A 17440-nucleotide genomic window follows, 5' to 3' on the forward strand; every position below is an offset into this window, starting at 1 on the left:
ACTGGGCTCCAATCTGCACTGTGCTTTGGAGCAGATTCCTTAATTTTTCTGAGACTCTATTTCCATATCTACAAACTGAAAAGAACACTTATGCCACAAGGCGGTTATAAGACTTAAATGAGCTAATGCATGTAAAATCCACTGCATGGAGTTGGTATATGGTAAGTACTCAGTAAATCTTGGTTCTCTTCCCACTTTCCACCAGACCCTTCAGACACTCTTCCTGTTTACACTTCTTTAGCTGACCGCTAGGTGGTATCAGTCTCTGGCCTGACATTCAATCCCAGAGCTGCCCCCTTAATGCCCCATCTCAGTGCCTGTTACGGTCGACAGGAAAGGGAGATGTTTAATAATCTGCTGGGAGATCCAAAAAAAGGGGATATCCTCTCCACCAATTTCTTTGCCCACTGTCACCATTCTTGATATTCCGATCATGGATTGCAGAGAATTCCTCCTTGGTTTCCCCTATTTGGTTACAATTCCAACCCAAGGGTTTGAAGATGGAAAAAGCTTCTTTGAATAGAAGTGGGGAGAAAGAGAAGAAGCTGAGGGAGAGAGGGACTATATAATGGGTGCTATAGGAGAAATATGGAGAAAATGCTTCCAGTCACATCCCGTTCGATGGTACTTAATTATGATTGTCTCCTCTACCAGTGCAGACTCCCCTAGTCCTAACACACCTGTCAGCTTACCCACTGAACAATCAAGAGGTCCTAACACTGGGTGGATACAAGAAGTAAAAGACATGTTACCTGCCCTTAGGGACCACCATATGGTCTGATGGTGGACAAAGAACCCTCGAAATTAAGTGCTAAATTCTCGGTACTGAGGCTATCTTGAGAGCAAGTTTGGAACAGGAGAGATGGGCAGAGTGAGAATAACAGGAGAGCCTTGCTGATGAGGGTAGGAAGCAGCTGAGAGAAGAGTATAATTAAAGGCTCAGGTAGAAATATGCATTCTCTTGTCTTATAGAGACAACCTCAGCACTTCACACATTGGAAATAACCCAAGGGCCCAACAATCCCAGTAGACTGTGGAGTATCCAAGCAAGGAGATTCCAAGCAGCCAATACAAAGAGTGAGCTAGATGTGTGTGTACAATGTGGAAAGGGATCAAGATGAGTTAACTGAAAAAAAAGCAAGTTCCAGAACAGTATATACTGTATGAGCTCATTTGTGGTTTTAAAAGATGTTTATTTATATTTGTTTACCTTTTTTTTTTCTTTTGGCCACACCAGGTGGCTTGTGGGGTCTTAGTTCCCCGACCAGGGATTGAACCTGGGCCCTCAGCAGTGAAAGCACGGAGTCCTAACCACTGGACCACCAGGGAATTCCCTGTTTATCATTTCAAAAAAAAACCTCTTGGAAGGAGACCCAAGGAACTCTTAGTAGTGGTTATTCTGAGGGTGGGACTGAAGAATGGGAGGATGGAGAGTAGTGGCAAGTTTACTTTTCATCTTGTACCTTCCTATACTCTGAATTTTGCAACCACTAAGTGTTACCATTTTTTACAATATAACGTTCATAAAAATAAACACACATTCACATTCAGGAGATAGCAGGGGTTGGGACGTAGCAAATGAGAAGTGTCGATATGCTGGCTGAGGCCAGATATTGGGAGGCCAGGACTGGGAGAAGAGTTCACATTTGATTCCATTGTCTATAGACACCCAGTAGAGGTTTGCCAGCCAGGAAGAGACACAGCGAAAGCAGTTCCAGGAAGATTTACCTGCATGAGATAGGTATCAGGGAGAGGAATGGGGCTGCCCCCTCACAACCCTCTCAGGCTACGTATGGTCACTCCAGCTAGCTTTTTCCTTGCAAAGCCACCTGAAGTCTGTCTCAATCTGACTTCACCTGGATGACAACATGGGGAGGGGGTCCTGGGAGAAGAAGGAACCTAGTAGGAGTTCATTAAAAACATTTAGTAAGTCCCTGCCATGTGACCACCACTGTGTTAGCCCATGAGGTCTGGATGAAAGGATGAATAAGACCCCACCCCTGCCCAGAGAAACTCCGGCAGTGGAAACGGAGGAAGTCTGAACTCTATTTCAAAGGAAGAAAATGACAAATCTTGAGCACAGGTTTGCAAGATTGGTATAGGAGAGAAAGGCCCAGAAGACAAGTTGGCAGTAAGTCTGAGGTTTCTGGCCTGGGAGACTAAAGGCAGGTGGCCTTGGCCCTGAGCAAAGCGAGCCAGGAGGAAGCTCTGGTTTGGTGAAAAGGTCTAGCTCCTTCTGGATTCCTCTCTTGCTCTCACTGCCATTAGTAGACAAGTCCTCCATGCTGCTCCACTTTCTGCCAGGGCCAGGCTGGCGTGAGGATCTGGGGCCTTTCCTTGACTAGAACTTTAAAAGGGAGAAGAGTGGTGCAAGCCTCCCTCATCTCTAATGTGAATTTCTGGCGTCGCCTGCTGTCTCCCTGATCTCTGACTTCCAGACACCAGAAAGTCAGACACCCAAGGTACAGCCTTAAAACACCGCCCAGAAGGGGGCAGTGGCCAGAAGCACATTCACTGGGCTCTGGGAACCGCTCGGCGCCCTGTGGACTCAAAGCAGCATTCCCTTACGGACTCAGGCTTGGACAAAGGTCTGGCACTCAGCAGACACCTCCTTAGAACTCGAGGCCTGGAAGCAGAGGTCCAGAGTCCCTCATCTTATTCCAAATCCCTGTTGCTCGGAATCTAAAACCCCGACTTGGTGGGAAGCCAGTCAGAAGGTATAAAAAAACAAAACACCAAACAAAAAAGTAAATGAGCCCCGACCTCTTGGGGCGAAGGTGGGTGGACCTTCCTTAACCCCACCCGCTGGTGATTCACCTCCCTCCAAACCAGGGCCTGCCTCTCCCGGTGCCAGGCAAACAGGGCGGGGCGGGTACTAAGGTGGGCTCCATCCCCAAGCCCTAGGCGGGCGGACAAGCTCCGGCGTGTCCCGGCGGGTGTCCCTGTTTACTCCAAGTCCGGGAGCGAGGTGGGGGCAGGCTGTCTCGGCCCCTCCCCCACCCCGCCCCCCTCCGCCGCAGGCCCCAATCCCCGTCCAGGTTTTACAAAGTCTCCAAATCAAAGCTCAGCTTCTCCCCGCATCTTCCCCGCGGACTGGCAGCCCCCGACCCCACCCCAGTCATGGGAAGGCACAGTCAGGGTTCCCCCAGGAGATCAGGCCTCTGTCCAGACCTCCCGGTCTTGGGTCCGCAGACGGGGCCTGAAATTCTAGGGCAAGACACCGAGTTTCAAAGAAAAGCCGCTCAGCTCTCCTCAACCCCCCTGCCCAACCCCCCTCGCCCCTTCAGCTCCCGAGCGCAAGGGAGAAAGGCCCAGTCACGGGAATGGGCGCTCCAGGCCCAAAATCAGCCAGCGGGACCCCGGGAACCCCCCGCTCTCGGACCGGTAGCCAGAGATCCAAATCTGGTCGCCGCTCTGACTCCCCCTCCCCAGGGCAGCGCGCCAAATAGGCGCATGCGCACTCACAAGATTGCCGCGTAGCTCTTTCTCCCCCCCCCCTTTTTTCTTTCCCCGCCCCTTCTCTCCCTCCCTCCTCTCCCGGTCCCCTCCCTCTCCCCCCCCCCCCCCTCAGCCCGCCCCGCGGCACCTCAGTCCGGGGAACAGTGGTGCGAGCTCCAGGCCCGTGCACTGAGGAGGCGGAAACGAGGGGAGACCCCATAGCTCCATCAGGCCCCTTCCGAAGGCTCCCCCACCCGGTCCACGCCCCCCACTCCCCCACCCCGCCTCCTCCCAATTGTGCATTTTTGCAGCCGGAGGCGGCTCGGAGATGGGGCTGTGAGCTTCGCCCGGGAGGGGGAAAAAGAGGAACGAAGAGAAAAGCCGGGGGTGAAGGGTTTGGATTTGGGGGCAGAGGGTGCACCCCCGTCTGCAGGCCCTCCCCACGGGGCTCCGAACTCTACCTCTTCACCCAGACCCCTGGTGAGCTTTGCTGAAGGATAGGATAAGAATAGAGGAGGAGAAGGGAGGAAGGAGGAAAAAGGGGACCCCCCAATTGGGGGGGGGGCGGCGACGGCGAAAAGTAACAGGACCAGAGGGCAGGGGGCCGCTGCTTGCATCAGCCCACACCATGCTGACCCCGCCGCCGCCGCTGCTGCTGCCCCTGCTCTCAGCTCTGGTCGCGGCCGCTGTCGATGGTGAGTGAGATTCCGCGGCCCCCTTGGACCCCTGGGGACACCCACTCCCCAGCCCCCACTCCTGCGTTCGGATGGGAAAGGGAGACGCGGGAGGGGGTGCCTTTTGTTATCCCAGCCCAGCTGACACAGCAGCGGCCTGACTGGGGGTGGGGATGGGGGTCCAATTTGGAGGATAGGGGCCCCAGGCAAATGATGCTTCTGGGACCCCCCCCAGCCCAAACAAAGACCAGAGGCCTGGGAAGGGAGAGGAGGGATCCCCCTTTTTCTGATTCTGGCATCTAGAGGCCTTCTTTTCCTATCTCTGGTGGGGGAGGGCCTCCGCCTCCCCTACATCCTCCACCCCCCCACAACACATCTGAATTGTAAAGGAATCCGGATTTGCTGTTTACTGGCTGCAAAAGGGGGCGGGGGTCCTTTTGCAGTGGCCTCTGCATCTGGAAGGGGAGCCGGGTCAGGGGTGCCCCGCTGGGCAGAGGGCAGGCAGGACAGGGGGGATGGCTGTGGTGGGGAGAGAGAGGGCCACGGGAGGGCCCCCTGCTTGGGTGTGGAATCTGGGCCCTTGGAGACCGGGCTTGAAGGCCTGGGTCCAGGATCCAGCGGGCTGCCAGCCTGGGTTCCGAAATGAGCACTTCCCCCTCTCAGGGCCTCTGTCAGTAGCCTGGAAAGGGCTGTGTTGGGGGCTGTAGCGGGTGGGGGAAGGCGAAGCTATATGACTTTGAATTTTCCTTCTTAATTCCTGGGAGCTTTGAGATGAAAAACGTTAGATGTCATCATTGGGGAAGGGGACTGTAGAATGGCCTGGAATGCTGAGGTGGGAGGGTGGAGGAAGGCTGCTTTCTCCCTGACTTCTGGTCTGATCACAGTTTGTACTGGAAGGAGAGTTGGAGGCTGGATGGGGTTATGGCTATGCCCCCACCCCCTAATTCCCTGCTCCTTTGGTAGATGTGTTTATTTCTCTCCACCATTTCCCCTCCTCCCCTCATACGCACACACTTTGTATACTGCAGTTAGGTTTGGGCTAGAACTGTGTCCTTTTGGAGAAATGGGGTGCCCTCTTGCCTTTCTTTAATGTCAGCTATTTTCCCTCTTACTTGTGAGTCACTGGTTCAAGTCTTGCTCAAGCTCTGAGCTGGGGTCATGGGGTTGGGCTGGGCTGGGCCCCTGATTTGGAAGGGGTGGGATCTCATCCCTTCCCGTCATTTTAGTCCTCTCATCCAGGGAAAAATCTGGACTCGATACCATCATGCACCCCTCCTCCATCTTCTAAATTTTGCCAGATTGTGATTGGGAAAGTTTTTCTCTGAAACCAGACTATCTCTCTCTCTCTCTCTCTTCCCCTCCCCACAACTTGCTTCAGTGGGAAGAGGGAGGTTAGGGGGTCAGGAAGTAGCTGTGCCCAGAAAGACAATATATTCAGTAGCTCTCAATTATGCTGTCTTGGGGACTCTGTCTGCCTAACCCCCACCCCACATCAATTATCTGCCCAAAAGGAGGAAAGAGGCTGTGCCCTGAATACCCTTCAGACTAGCCCTTGCCCATGACTTCTTCAGTTATGCATGTTGTTTCCTCTTGTTCTCAGCCCTGTGAAGTGAGAGGGGAAACTGAGGCAGAAAGATTTGGGTACAGCGGCTTCTGGGAGGGATAGAAAAAAATTTTAAGAGAGAGTGACCCATCAAGAGCCCCACGATGGGAGGTGGATGGAGTTAGGCAGAGGGAAAAGGAGGTCTCTGTGGAGAGCAGAAAAGGTCCCCAGCCTGGTCAGGAATGGCCCCAGGGAGCTTCACCCCCAGGGTTCCAGAGCGGTTCTGTCTGCCACACCAAGTTGGTGGGTGGTGAGTGGAAGAGGGAGACTGGATGTGTTTTCCTTAATGGTCTCCCACGCTTTTGTAAGTTTCCACCCAGTCCACAGCTGTAACCCCAGCTCAAACCAAACTCTATCCAAAGTCCTGGAGAGAGGACCCCTCCCCAAACACACATACTGTTCTCACCTTAAGAATGGGAATAGTGAATCATCAGTTCTACCCCATTCTGTGGGGTGGGAAAGGGAAACTGCACAGACCTGTAGGGCCAATGTTGTCTAGGACAGCCTAGGGATTCCTCTATTCCCACCCCTGCCCTCATGTCTCAGGCCCACAGACACGGAACTTTCTCCTTCATTTTCTGGAGAAGGACACGTCCTGGCTCCAGCTTACCTGACTCAATGTCTAACCTTCCTTTCTGCTGCTATCACAGACCTTGCTGCTTTCCCTCCAGGGAGCAGCCCTAGGGTCCTTCTCCACCATTTCTGCCTTCTCTGCTATGCCTGAACCCAATTCCCAGGGTCCCCTTCTCTTTGGGAAGCAATGTCACTTCTTGCTAGTAGATAGAATTGAGTATACTTGCTACCTGGGAGGATGGAGAAACAGATGGAATGGGGAATGGGAAGAGGAGTTACTGAGGTTCCTGCTGAGATTAGGAACATTTTGTAGTGGAGAGGGCTGGCTGCCTTCCTCTCTCCTACCCATCTCCACGTACCTCCTCGAGCCAGTGTATTACCATTTGTCAGACAAACTGGACAGTTAAGTGAGTTATGAGGCTGAGTTGTTTGCCTTCTGGCTCTTTGAGAGATGGTTCCAAACTCCTTTCTCCCCTGGTCAGACTCAGATCTTGGACATCTCCCCTCACCCTCATCTGTCAAACCAGGGATGTGTAGGACATTGATTTGGGGATGGAGGGATATTTTGATGTTTGAGGCTGCTTCTCAAGACTTCCTTTTCTCCTAATCTTGCTCCCCCTTCCTCCATTTTCTCTATATTTTTTTGCCCCCAACCACTCCCCATCACTGGGCCTCTTAAGGATGTCAGCAGGGGCCCTGGCCAGAGCCAGATCCTGTCCAAATCCCCGGAACTTTACAAAACTCCTTCCTTACCTTTGGGAAGCCCTTCCTTACCAAGTCTAACTTCCTTTCCTCTTGCTGTAGTCTCAGCCTTTGCATATCAAAACCCCAAGCCTAAGGCTTATTCGCCTCAGTAGTTTCCTGTCAGGGCACCACCCCCTCCCTCCCCAACCCTCTATGAACTCTCCAGCATTCAAGTCCTCCAGCTCTGGATGGGGGCTTCTTGCCCTCTGGGAATCTGAGTGCAGATGAGTGGGACCATGCAAGCTGTCCCTGACCTGGTGGAGCCGGGTGCTGGGTGTGGGTGTTTGAAGAACCTAGACCCATGCCCCTGTGTTCAGTCCCAGATGTCAGCCTGGTTAGCAGGATCCTGCATTGTTTGGAGAAGGAAGCAGTTGGCTCCCGGATTGCTTCCGGTGCGGTGGCCCCAGGCCCCAGTGTAAAACCTCCCTGGGAAAGAGGTGAGGGACAGTGAAGGGAGGTATTTATCCCTCTTGCACCCCCAGGGAAGATGAGAATCTCCTGGAGGCCTTGGCTTCCCTGTTGAAGAGCTTCAGTCTTCCTTCCTCCCACCCTCCCAATTCCGTGGGAGGCAGCGGCCCCTATTCTGAGTCTCCCTTGGGTCAGGCACTGCTAGGGCAGGAACTCTCTTTGTCCAAGTCAAGGTATATGCTTCCCCACCCTGAGTCTCAGGGATGTTATTCTCCGGGTTCATCCCAAGACAACTGTGTCATTGTCTTGGCAACCTCTCGGCTGAGACCCCTTCCCTGGTTTTTGCCTCTGTCTGTCTATCATTGGTGTGTGCTCTCTTGGCCTCAAACAACCTCTGTCTCTCATCCTCTCATCTCTCTTATCTCATCCTTCTCTCATCCTTTGTGGCATTCTCTGTCTTGTCTCTCTCAGTCTCTGTCTCTTGCTTTGTCTCTGTCTGTCTCCATCCACCTCCATCCAGGCCTCTTGGTATCTTGAAAACTACCTGGGAGCAGAAGTCTCTCCTGGGCTTTCCCACGTGCTCGCCATTTTGGAATTATTCTTCCCCTCCCAGGCCAAGCTTGGAATATCCAGTTCGGCAGTGAAAGTTCTCCCTCCACTTTCCTCCAAGTTCCTCTCTCTTCTTCCCCCTCCACTAATTTTGGAGAGAATGTTTCTGGAAGAAGGGAACTTGATACCCTTTGTGGGTTGAGTAAGAGAGGGAGTGCAGATCATTCAGAAAGGAGGAGGGAGGTTAGACTTCTGGCAGAACTTCCTCATGACCTGAGAACTGGAGAAAGGTGTGAGGAATGGGTCAGGAGCTTAGAGCTTTTACTTCTGCAGCGCATAAGCTGTGTGTGTGTTGGGGGGTAGGTGGGAAGGGCTTCTAAAGGCCTGGTGAGAGATATGCTGACCTCTGGAGACAGTCGAAGGGTCTGATTTTACTTGTGGGGAAAGGAAAAGATGGTGGGGAGGTCAGGCTAATGTCCTGCTGAGTCAATATTGACTCAGGATGGAGGGGGAGACCCTTCCCCTCCCCCAGCAGCCCAAGCCATCCTGTCTGTCTGTCCAGGCCGCAGAGCAGAGGCCCAGACTCAGGAATGACAAAAATGTGTCTGAGCCTCGCTGAGCTGCGGGAAGGAGCCACCGGGTAACACCCAAAATACATAAAATTCAGTGAAAAGCTCTTGGTTAGGGTCTGGGAGGCCCCTGCTGTCCCACCCCCATATGTCTGAAAGTTTAGTTTCCTGCAGGCTCTGCCCCCCACCCCCTGGCCACCCCCTGGCTCCTCTGTTCCCTTAGATATATCACGTGGCTCCTTTCAGAAAACATCCCCTGATACACAGCCTATCTCTCCCTCTGCTGTGTCTGCTCTTGAAAAGGGTCTCAGGGGTCTTTTTCACGCTTACCCTGTCTCGGGTCTCCTGGGTCTTTAGGAAATCTCACCACCTCTCTTCCTCTCCATCTCTGCCCCCAAGGGGATCAACGGATGGGCCCCCTCCTCTGGAGAAGACTCCCTCAGGGCTGTACTTCCCAGTCACCCTCTCTACTCTGGTCAGGCCCTCTCACCGCCCTTCCCCACCCTGCCCCCAAGGTCCCAGAATGGGACAGGACGACAGCCAAGGCTCAAGCAGGGCAGCGGGGTCCGTGTTGTGTCTGGATGCACACCCAACCCTACACCTCCCGTTCTGGCTCCATCTTGGTGGCCCTGGGGGCCATGGCTGGGCTGGGTGCCTGGGTTTGAGGGGGGGCAGGGGTGTTGGCCAGAGTTAGCATGGCGGTCACATTCATCTCCGGGCAAAGCTGAGAACAGACGGCCCCTGTGTCCTGGCGTTCTCTCTGCAACCTCACTCGCTCTCCCTCCGTAGTCCTCTCCTCCTTCTTCTCCCTTCTCTCTTCCCTCTTCTGTCCCGTTCTTGTCCCTTTCCCTCTTCTCCACCCTCTCCCCTCCTCTCTGAGGAGCCCTGAAGGCCACTGCCACCTCCTATAATCCCTGTCCCCACTCCCAGCGCCAGAGGACCCTGCCATTTCCCTTCTTCATCCTTCTTCATGTGGCTCCATCATCGTGGCCAGTGAGGAACCGCCGGTTCAGTCACTAATCGCTCTGTACCTCAGTTCCCTCGTCTGTATGATGGGGATTGCAACAGTACCCACGTCACAGGGTTTGAGGATCTAAATGAGTTAATGTGTACAAAGTGTTTCAGCTCAGTGGCTGACACAGAGTGACCATGTTGAAAAATGTTAGCTCATATCCTTAGAAAGCCCCAAGTCTCATGAGGGGCGGGAGGCAGGGGAGGCCTCTAGTTGCTCCTGAACTTAAGGCCACGTTGTTCCCTCATCTAAGGCCACAGAGGTGGGTTTCCTGGGTGCTGGCATCAGATGCGGAAGGCGCAGCTGAGGGCAGTGGGGTTGGCTGCTGGCTCTAAGCAGATTACAAGTTTCCTACCCCACCGCACTGCAGCTCCCTCTGCCTCCAAGTGAGGCTTCCCTTGGCTGTGTAGACTGCCCCAAAGTAGGTTATTTGTTTCTTTCCTCCCCTCTTCCCCCTGAAGGAAATCAAAGACAGGCCTCAGCCTTCACACTTGAGATTCCTAGGGCTTTCTCCACCATCCCTGATGGAAAGGAAGTTCTTTCACATCTCTCGAGACCCTTGTGCTGCCCTGACCTGTGGGAGACGTGCACCTCCAGTCCCCCTGCCCCGGCCCAAAGGGATGCTGCTGTGGGACAGGGGGCCCTGAGCGCTCCTCTTCCTTTCACTCCCCATCCCCCGCTCCCTTCCCTCTGCAAGAGCACATCTGGTTTGTGAATCTCTCTCATTCCAGCTTTCGGAGTTTGCCAGCTGCTGTTTCCTCTGTCGAGTTCAGGCCAAAAATGGGGGTGGGGGACAGCAGGGGGACAAAGTGAGGGCCAAAGGAGGAGGGGATCGTGGCTGGGACTCGGAATGGAGGGGAGATTGGAGTGACCAACCGGTGACCTCAGGCCTGGGCTGTGAGTTCTACCCTGGGGAGGAGAGGGGGCGTGGACTAAAAGTCCAGGTGGAGGCAGGGGTGGCATGGGGGCCTTTCTGGGCTCCAAACAGCCCATCTGCCTCTGAGTCCCATTCCAGCCCCCTCTACCCGCCCCCCGACCAGCCAGTCTCGGCTGGCCAGGGGAAGAGGACCGTTCTCCGGCATGCTAACTAGGCTGGCGGGCTGTTTCCCCGGGAAGACCTCACAGCTGGCCCAGTGGGGCAATGAACTCAGCATTATCCACCTCCTCAAGGGGCCTTTATTCCCTGCTCAGGGTGGGGGGGAGGGGAGGGGGACTCCGGGGCCGGGGGCCTAGCCAGGCCATCCTTGATGTGTTTCCTGAACTCGGCTCTCATCCTGGCCAGGGGCCTGAGTGCAGTCCCCTCTGCCAGAGATGGGGGTTAGGGAGGGAGGACGTCTTCTCAGTGTGGCTCCCCTCAGACTCCATCCCTCCCTGCTCAGAGCCCTGACATACTTTCCTTCTGCTCCGTCCCAGCCCCGAGCTCACTCTGCCCTGCTGTCTTCCCAGGATGCTGTGGCTCCTGAGGGGCCATCTCGCCCCTCCCTGGCACCCCAGTGCCTAGTGCAGTGCCTGGCACAGAGCTGGTTTCCAGCGCACGACAGCCGAAGAGAAATGGGATTGACAGAGACCAAGGAAGAGGCGATGAAGGGCTGGGAGACTGGTTGGGGGTGAAGGAGGGGGGTACTTTTCTTCCGTAGAGGGCATGGTGACGGGATTGGGAGGAACAACTCCTGAGAACCTCTCAGTGAGAATGGGGAGACTGGTGTGCACTGGTTGGTTAAAAGCTTAGAGTCAGCTCAACTGGTATGAGTCCTGATTTTGTCACTTGCTTGCTGTGTGAACCCACCTTCTTTGAGGCTTGGTTTCCTCATCTAGGAAATGGTGGTATTAGTAGTACCTACTTTGTCATATTGTGGAGAGGATTAAATGAGATGATACATGGAAAGAACTAGTGTATCACATTTCCTGGCACATACTGAGGTAACAGTGAGGGTTAGTGTTACCATCTTTAATTCATCCTCGGAGAATGAGGTAAGAGAATGGGGCAGGAGCAGAGGGAAGCTGGTGGGGGTGAAAGGTTAGGGCAAAGCGGTCCCGGATATAGGACCTTAACAGGTTGGCTGGGCTGAAACCAGCTCCTACAGGTCACCCCAGCCATCCCCCTGCCTCAGCTCTCCAGCTCTGTCATCCTGAGCAATCTTAGGTGCTTCTTACCTCTGGGGGCATCTGCTGAAAGTCTAACCAGCAAGGGAGGCTGTGTCTTTAGAGAATGCAGGTGGAGGCAGTGCTCCTCTGCTGATGCCATCTCCAAGCCACCACTGTGCCAAGGGCACCCCAGACACACATCCCATCTGGGGACCTGGTGGTTAGGAGTTGGAGATGGGCAGGATGATGGGTCCCAGGGACCAAAAGTGTCCCAGAGGGCGAAGGAGCAGAGAGGTTAGAAAAGACCAGCTCTGGACCTCTGGTGAGACAGGGAGGAAGATAAAGAGAAAACACGTCAATGGCCTAAATGCCCCATCACTCTCAGTCAGCAAAGTGGGATTGCTGGTGTCTGACCAGAGTAACAGAGAACAGCAAGGGCTTTGACCCTGAGGACTGGGGGAGGGCACACCGAACAGGCAGTCTTCGGGACTGAGTGGGGGGCAATTAAATGTGCTCCCTGCATCCTTCCCCTCCCGCCGTCGCAGGTACGCAGTTTTCCGGGAGTGAACCCCAGCCACGTGCCCCAACACATGGACTGTGGGTCAGAGTCTGGGCCAGATGGAGACTGATGCTGGGGGAGGAGGAGGAGCCCTAGAGGGCTTTAAGGCCATAGAGTTGGCCTCCATCCCTCATTCACACCCCTGTTCTCTTCCCTTGCCCCCAGTCCCTAAGACTTGCAGCCCCAAGCAGTTTGCCTGCAGAGACCAGATCACCTGTATCTCAAAGGGCTGGCGCTGTGATGGTGAGAGGGACTGCCCCGATGGATCTGATGAGGCTCCCGAGATTTGTAAGTGCCTTTTCTGGATCCCTCCCCCACACCACCGATTTATGCCTTTTCCTTTTGGCCCAGGCAGTTTGGGATGAGGACAGTTGAGCTCTAGCCTGGTGTGGACCTTGCTCTATGATTGTTTGTACATGACACAGCTAAAACTGTCCTCTCCCCCTCTTCAAAGAGCCCGGCATGGTGCTTGGTGTGCTCAGAAATGAGCTCCCTCAGCTGCTATACTCCCAAGCCAGCCAGAGATTGTGTTCTCTGGGCTGACAGCTTTGCTGGAAGGAGAGGGCCCAGGCTCCCCTCCTTTCTGGCTCATCCCTCTTCTTCCCACCTCTGAACCTCCTGATCCTTAATGAGTGCCCCCAGGTCTTGCTGGGTCCCCTTCCTGTCCTCAGGCTCCCAGGCCAAAGGCCACTGGCTCTTGCTCAGTCTCTGTACCAGAAGCCCCACCCCTGCACATTTCCCGCCCTCCCCCTCTCCCCCTGCCCTCCGTAAGTGGTGTAATCAGAGGCAGCTGTTTAAACTGGGAGAAAGGTCCCCACCCAGGCTTTACCCTGCCAGTGGGGGGGAGTGGAAGACTTTCTGGCGGGACCCTAGAGTCCTGGGCAGCTGGCAGAGTCTCTCCCCTGCTGGGCTAATCTGGGCTGAGGTCTAGGGGACCCTGCATTCCTAGGTCTGTCTCCGTTCTCTCTCCGGCTTTATCCTGTCCCAGCCCCATCTCCACACCCTCACCCATAATTATTAGGGGTAATTTTAGGGCCAGAAAGGGAGCCACCAGTTCTCTCTGCCTCACCCCCATACCCTGCCCTAGAGGTGTGGGAGCCAGGGATATTCTGCAAGTGTTTGTATGGGGGGGTGGCTCAGCCTGGAGCATCTTCTTGTCTGATGCCGTCTTTATGCCCCACATTTCTGACCCCAATGCTTGGCGTTAGGGATAAAGAAAGCCATGCGGAAGGTCCAGATCTGGCTCTTTTTATCCATCCTCCCTTTAATTTGATGTAAACCCCACCTTATACACATCCCCACACTGTCCCCACTCATGCACACTCCTGGACCCGTCACACCCACACTAAGCCCCTCCCGGGCACTGACTCACTCCCCTCCACCCTCCCCGACATACACAGATAGAGGCAGATGCTGGCACAGACACGCTCTCACAGCAACGCAGAGTCAACACTCTGAAATGGGGATGCAGAGACACAACCTGCACTCAGACAGATGCTCCCAGACACTCACACACAAACCCAGACTCGCTCCCAAAAGGACATGGAAATGCACATACTGAGGCCAGAAGCACCAGCACACGTGGAGATTCACAGATTCACCCTCACTCCACACCATTCTGCTCCACGGTACACACCTCCCTCACCTGTGCACGCGGACTCCTACCAGGCACAGGCGGACAGGTGCACTCACATACAGACACTCTCTCACACCTTGTCCAGGCTTGGGAGCCAATGGGCAGTGGTCTGTCTACCAGCCCACAGGTTCAGCCAGCGCCCTAGGTCACCTGGCCTCCTTAGAATCCCCTCAGGAGCTCTACCCTGCCCTCCCCCCAGCCTATCTTCTTGGGCAACAAAGGAAGTACCAAGACATCATCAGTGGGCCACAGCCTTTGACCGTTTCCAAAGCCTTGCATCAGGCAAGCTGCTCTGGGGCTGGGGGTCTATAACAGTGCATCCAATAGAAATATAATGCAAACCATGTACACAATTTCGAAATTTTCTAGTTGCCACATTCAAAAAGGTAAAAATAATCAGGTGAAATTAATTTCAATTTTATTTTACCCAGTGTATCCAAACTATTATCATTTCAGTATATTATTTGTTTAAAAGTATTAATGAGATCTTTTGCATTCTTTTTTGTGGCTGTGGTATTAAGTCTTCAAAAGCCAGTGTGCATTTTATTTTATTTATTCATTCATTTGTTTGTTTGTTTTCGGCCATGCCATGTGGCTTGCGGGATGTTAGTTCCCTGACCAGGGATTGAATCCAGGGCCACGGTAGTGAAAGCACCGAGCCCTAACCACTTGGCCACCAGGGAACTCCCATTGTTTTTTGTTTGTTTTTGCCAGTGTGCATTTTATACTTACAGTTGGAACTAGTCACATTTCAAGTGCTCAGTAGCCACGTATGATGCTGCATATTGAGAAGTGCAGTTCTAGAAGACTTGGTCCAGCTCTCAGCCCCAGGCTCTGTGACCTGGGAAGCTATGGGAAGGAGGTGTACTTTGTCTCCTGAGTGTAGAATGTGAGGCATTGGGGTCCACAGCATGGGGCATTTGGGGAGTGGACTCTTTGCTAAAACCTAGTTCTCCCCTCCACCTGGCGGCTGCCAGGTGTGTAGCTGCTATTGGGAATGGCAGAGGAGAGCTCGAGGTTGAAGAGTCTATCCAGGCCCTAGGCCTCCTGAGATCTAAAAAGTGCAGGTGCCTGAAACCCCAGTCCCAGTTCCCCACTCCCTCCCCCAGTGAACAACTAGGCAGACAGCCTCTGTAGCCAGCGCCGTCATGCTGGCCTTTCCATCTGCCCCCAGGTCCACAGAGTAAGACCCAGCGATGTCAGCCGAACGAACACAATTGCCTGGGCACCGAGCTGTGTATTCTCATGTCCCGCCTCTGCAACGGGGTCCAGGACTGCACAGATGGGTCGGACGAGGGGCCCCACTGCCGAGGTAAGGGCTCTTCCACCTCTCCTGTCCCAGGTGGATGCAGTGAGTTCTCAGGTGGGCACCTGACAGGTTTGGAGGCCTGCCATCCAAGGACTGTCCTTGCACCTTTGGGGAGGATGAGGCCTTGTCCTGCTCCCCGGGCACTTCTCTGTGTGTTCTTGGACATGTCACTACATGTCGCTCTCCAGTCCCCAGTTTCCCACCTGTGAAATGAGAGCTTTATACTAGATCAGCGTTTTTGTACTTTTTATTTTTGTAAATAGCGGGGTCTTTTCTTCAAATGGTTTCTTACATGAGTATGAACAGAGAAGAGCAGATGCTGTGATTGAAGCTGGGGTGGGGGGGGTTCTGGAGCTTTGTCCCCCTGCCTCCCCTGCCAGGGCCCCCAAGGGCGTCCCCTGGGAAGTGCAGATCTTTGAGGCTCTCTGAAGTTGCTTGATGGGAAAGTCACCCAGGCTGAAGAGGGAACTATAGGATGATAGGTCAGACTTCCTTCCCTGACCTGCAGGCAGCTCAGGTCACCAGCTCTGCAGTTCTTCCCCTGGAGGTCCCCATGACCCAGGGAGAGTCTGGATCTCACGTGAGCAATGGGAGAGATTCTTTGGGGGCAGGGGGGACAGGCAGGGCCTCAGGCCTGTGAGTCAGGGAATGGGGACTTCTCCTACTGCCCTCAAGGTCTGGGCCTGGAGCAGAAGGCTTTGTGAGGCCCTAGGCAAGCCCCTGGGTGTGGGGCAATCTTCCCTGGGGGGGTGGGGACCGTGTCCTGTGCCTGTAACGCGTGTCAGAAAACATCTGCCTGTGGGAAGAGACACATCTGGATCCTGTTCACTGAGGGCAGGGAGTGTGGAGCAAGGGAGTTTGTGGAAGATTTTTATCCTTTCCTTTGGTTGATTCTGCATGTTTTCGTCTGAAGCTCCTGGAATGGGATGCAGAGTGTGGGCCTAGGGGCTGACTTCAATTACCACGCACGTCCCATCTTATCGGATGGCGCGTGTTCAAGTTTGCTTGCTTTTGTATACCTGGTCAGTATCAAAAACAACCAAGAACCTCAAAAACCTAGGGTTTGAACTTCCTTCTCTGATATTACAGAAGTTGGACCTCATCATCCTCCCACCCCATATCCAGAAGAGAAACTCTTTTCCAGGTTTTCCAGAACAAACACTATTTCCCCCCTGTGTTGGGGGAGGCTGGACAGGGCAGCACATTCGGGCTCTCGGGCAGAGATGGGGAGGAGAGGGAATAACCGGGGCCTGGCCCCCGATCCCAGCTCCTCCTGGCAGGCTTAGTGCCTCTAAACGTCTTAGCATCTCAGGCAGTGCTCTCTCCTAGGTGGGAGGCGGGGAGCAGGGGTGTGAGGCAGCTGGACAAAGGGGTCTTTGTGGCCAGGCCGCCTGGCCCCATGCAAGGCCATTAATTGGGTCGCTGGTCTGGGGGGGCAGCTGCTCTCCCACCTCTTCCCCCTCCTGTCTCATTCCCTTCTGTCTCCCCTGTGGAAGTGGGTCAGTGGCAGGAGGAAGATTAGAGAAGGATCCCAGGGGAGCCAGTTTTGCTCCTCCTCCTCCTATCCTCTACCTGGACCTTGGGCCTTCTCTCTGAGGCCTCTAGAGCTCAAGGGATGGGTTGCAGGGGTGCTTCTAGACAAGAGCTGGGGTGCTGCACAGAAAGACTCGATTCCATGCCAGCTCTTCACCCTCAGCCCCAAAGCCAACATTGCAGTCCTCAGGCAGTGCAGGCAAGAGGTATGTGAAGGGGATGAGAATCACTGTCCCCACTTCCCATTGACCCCAACAAACTACCAGAACCCCTCTCCATGCGGACAGAGGGAGTCCAGGGCAGCCAGAGCAGGGAGATGTGGGTTCTAAATCATAATTGGCTGTGTGACCTTGGACCTGCCTTATACCCACCCTTGGTCTCAGTTTCCTCACTGGCACTATATTTTTTAGAGTCGATGCTTCGTAAGCCCCTTCATCTCTGACACTGCAGGCAGCAGAAGTGGTTTCTGAAGGGTTGGGGGAAGGTTGCAGTCTGGGTACAGCTGCCGGGTCTGGAGGCCTGAGTACGTGTCGCCTGCTCCCACACAGAACAGCGAGGACAGTGCTCTCATCTGGGCTGCCAGCACCACTGTGTCCCTACACTCAGCGGGCCCACCTGCTACTGCAACAACAGCTTTCAACTTCAGGCAGACGGCAGGACCTGCAAAGGTAAGTGTGCCCGCCCGTGCGTGCTGGGGGTGAGGGGTAGTGGGCCGTGCAAGACAGGAGGCGGGGTGACAGGCCTTAGA

The 17440-nt window shown here is 54.4% G+C and overlaps 1 protein-coding gene across 1 annotated transcript in view; it reads left to right on the forward strand.

Annotated features, from left to right (window-relative positions):
- The first annotated feature begins 3592 nt into the window (after positions 1 to 3592).
- LRP1 (LDL receptor related protein 1) overlaps positions 3593 to 17440 on the forward strand; it is a 79622-nt gene continuing 65774 nt past the window's right edge. The window contains exons 1-4 of the mRNA XM_036865744.1: positions 3593 to 4133; positions 12380 to 12502; positions 15025 to 15162; positions 17241 to 17360. Coding sequence (XP_036721639.1) covers positions 4067 to 4133; positions 12380 to 12502; positions 15025 to 15162; positions 17241 to 17360 — 448 coding nt within the window. The 5' untranslated portion in view covers positions 3593 to 4066. The remainder of the gene's footprint in view (positions 4134 to 12379; positions 12503 to 15024; positions 15163 to 17240; positions 17361 to 17440) is intronic.

The sequence above is a fragment of the Balaenoptera musculus genome, chromosome 10 (assembly GCF_009873245.2).
Source record: "Balaenoptera musculus isolate JJ_BM4_2016_0621 chromosome 10, mBalMus1.pri.v3, whole genome shotgun sequence".
Lineage (NCBI taxonomy): Eukaryota > Metazoa > Chordata > Mammalia > Artiodactyla > Balaenopteridae > Balaenoptera > Balaenoptera musculus.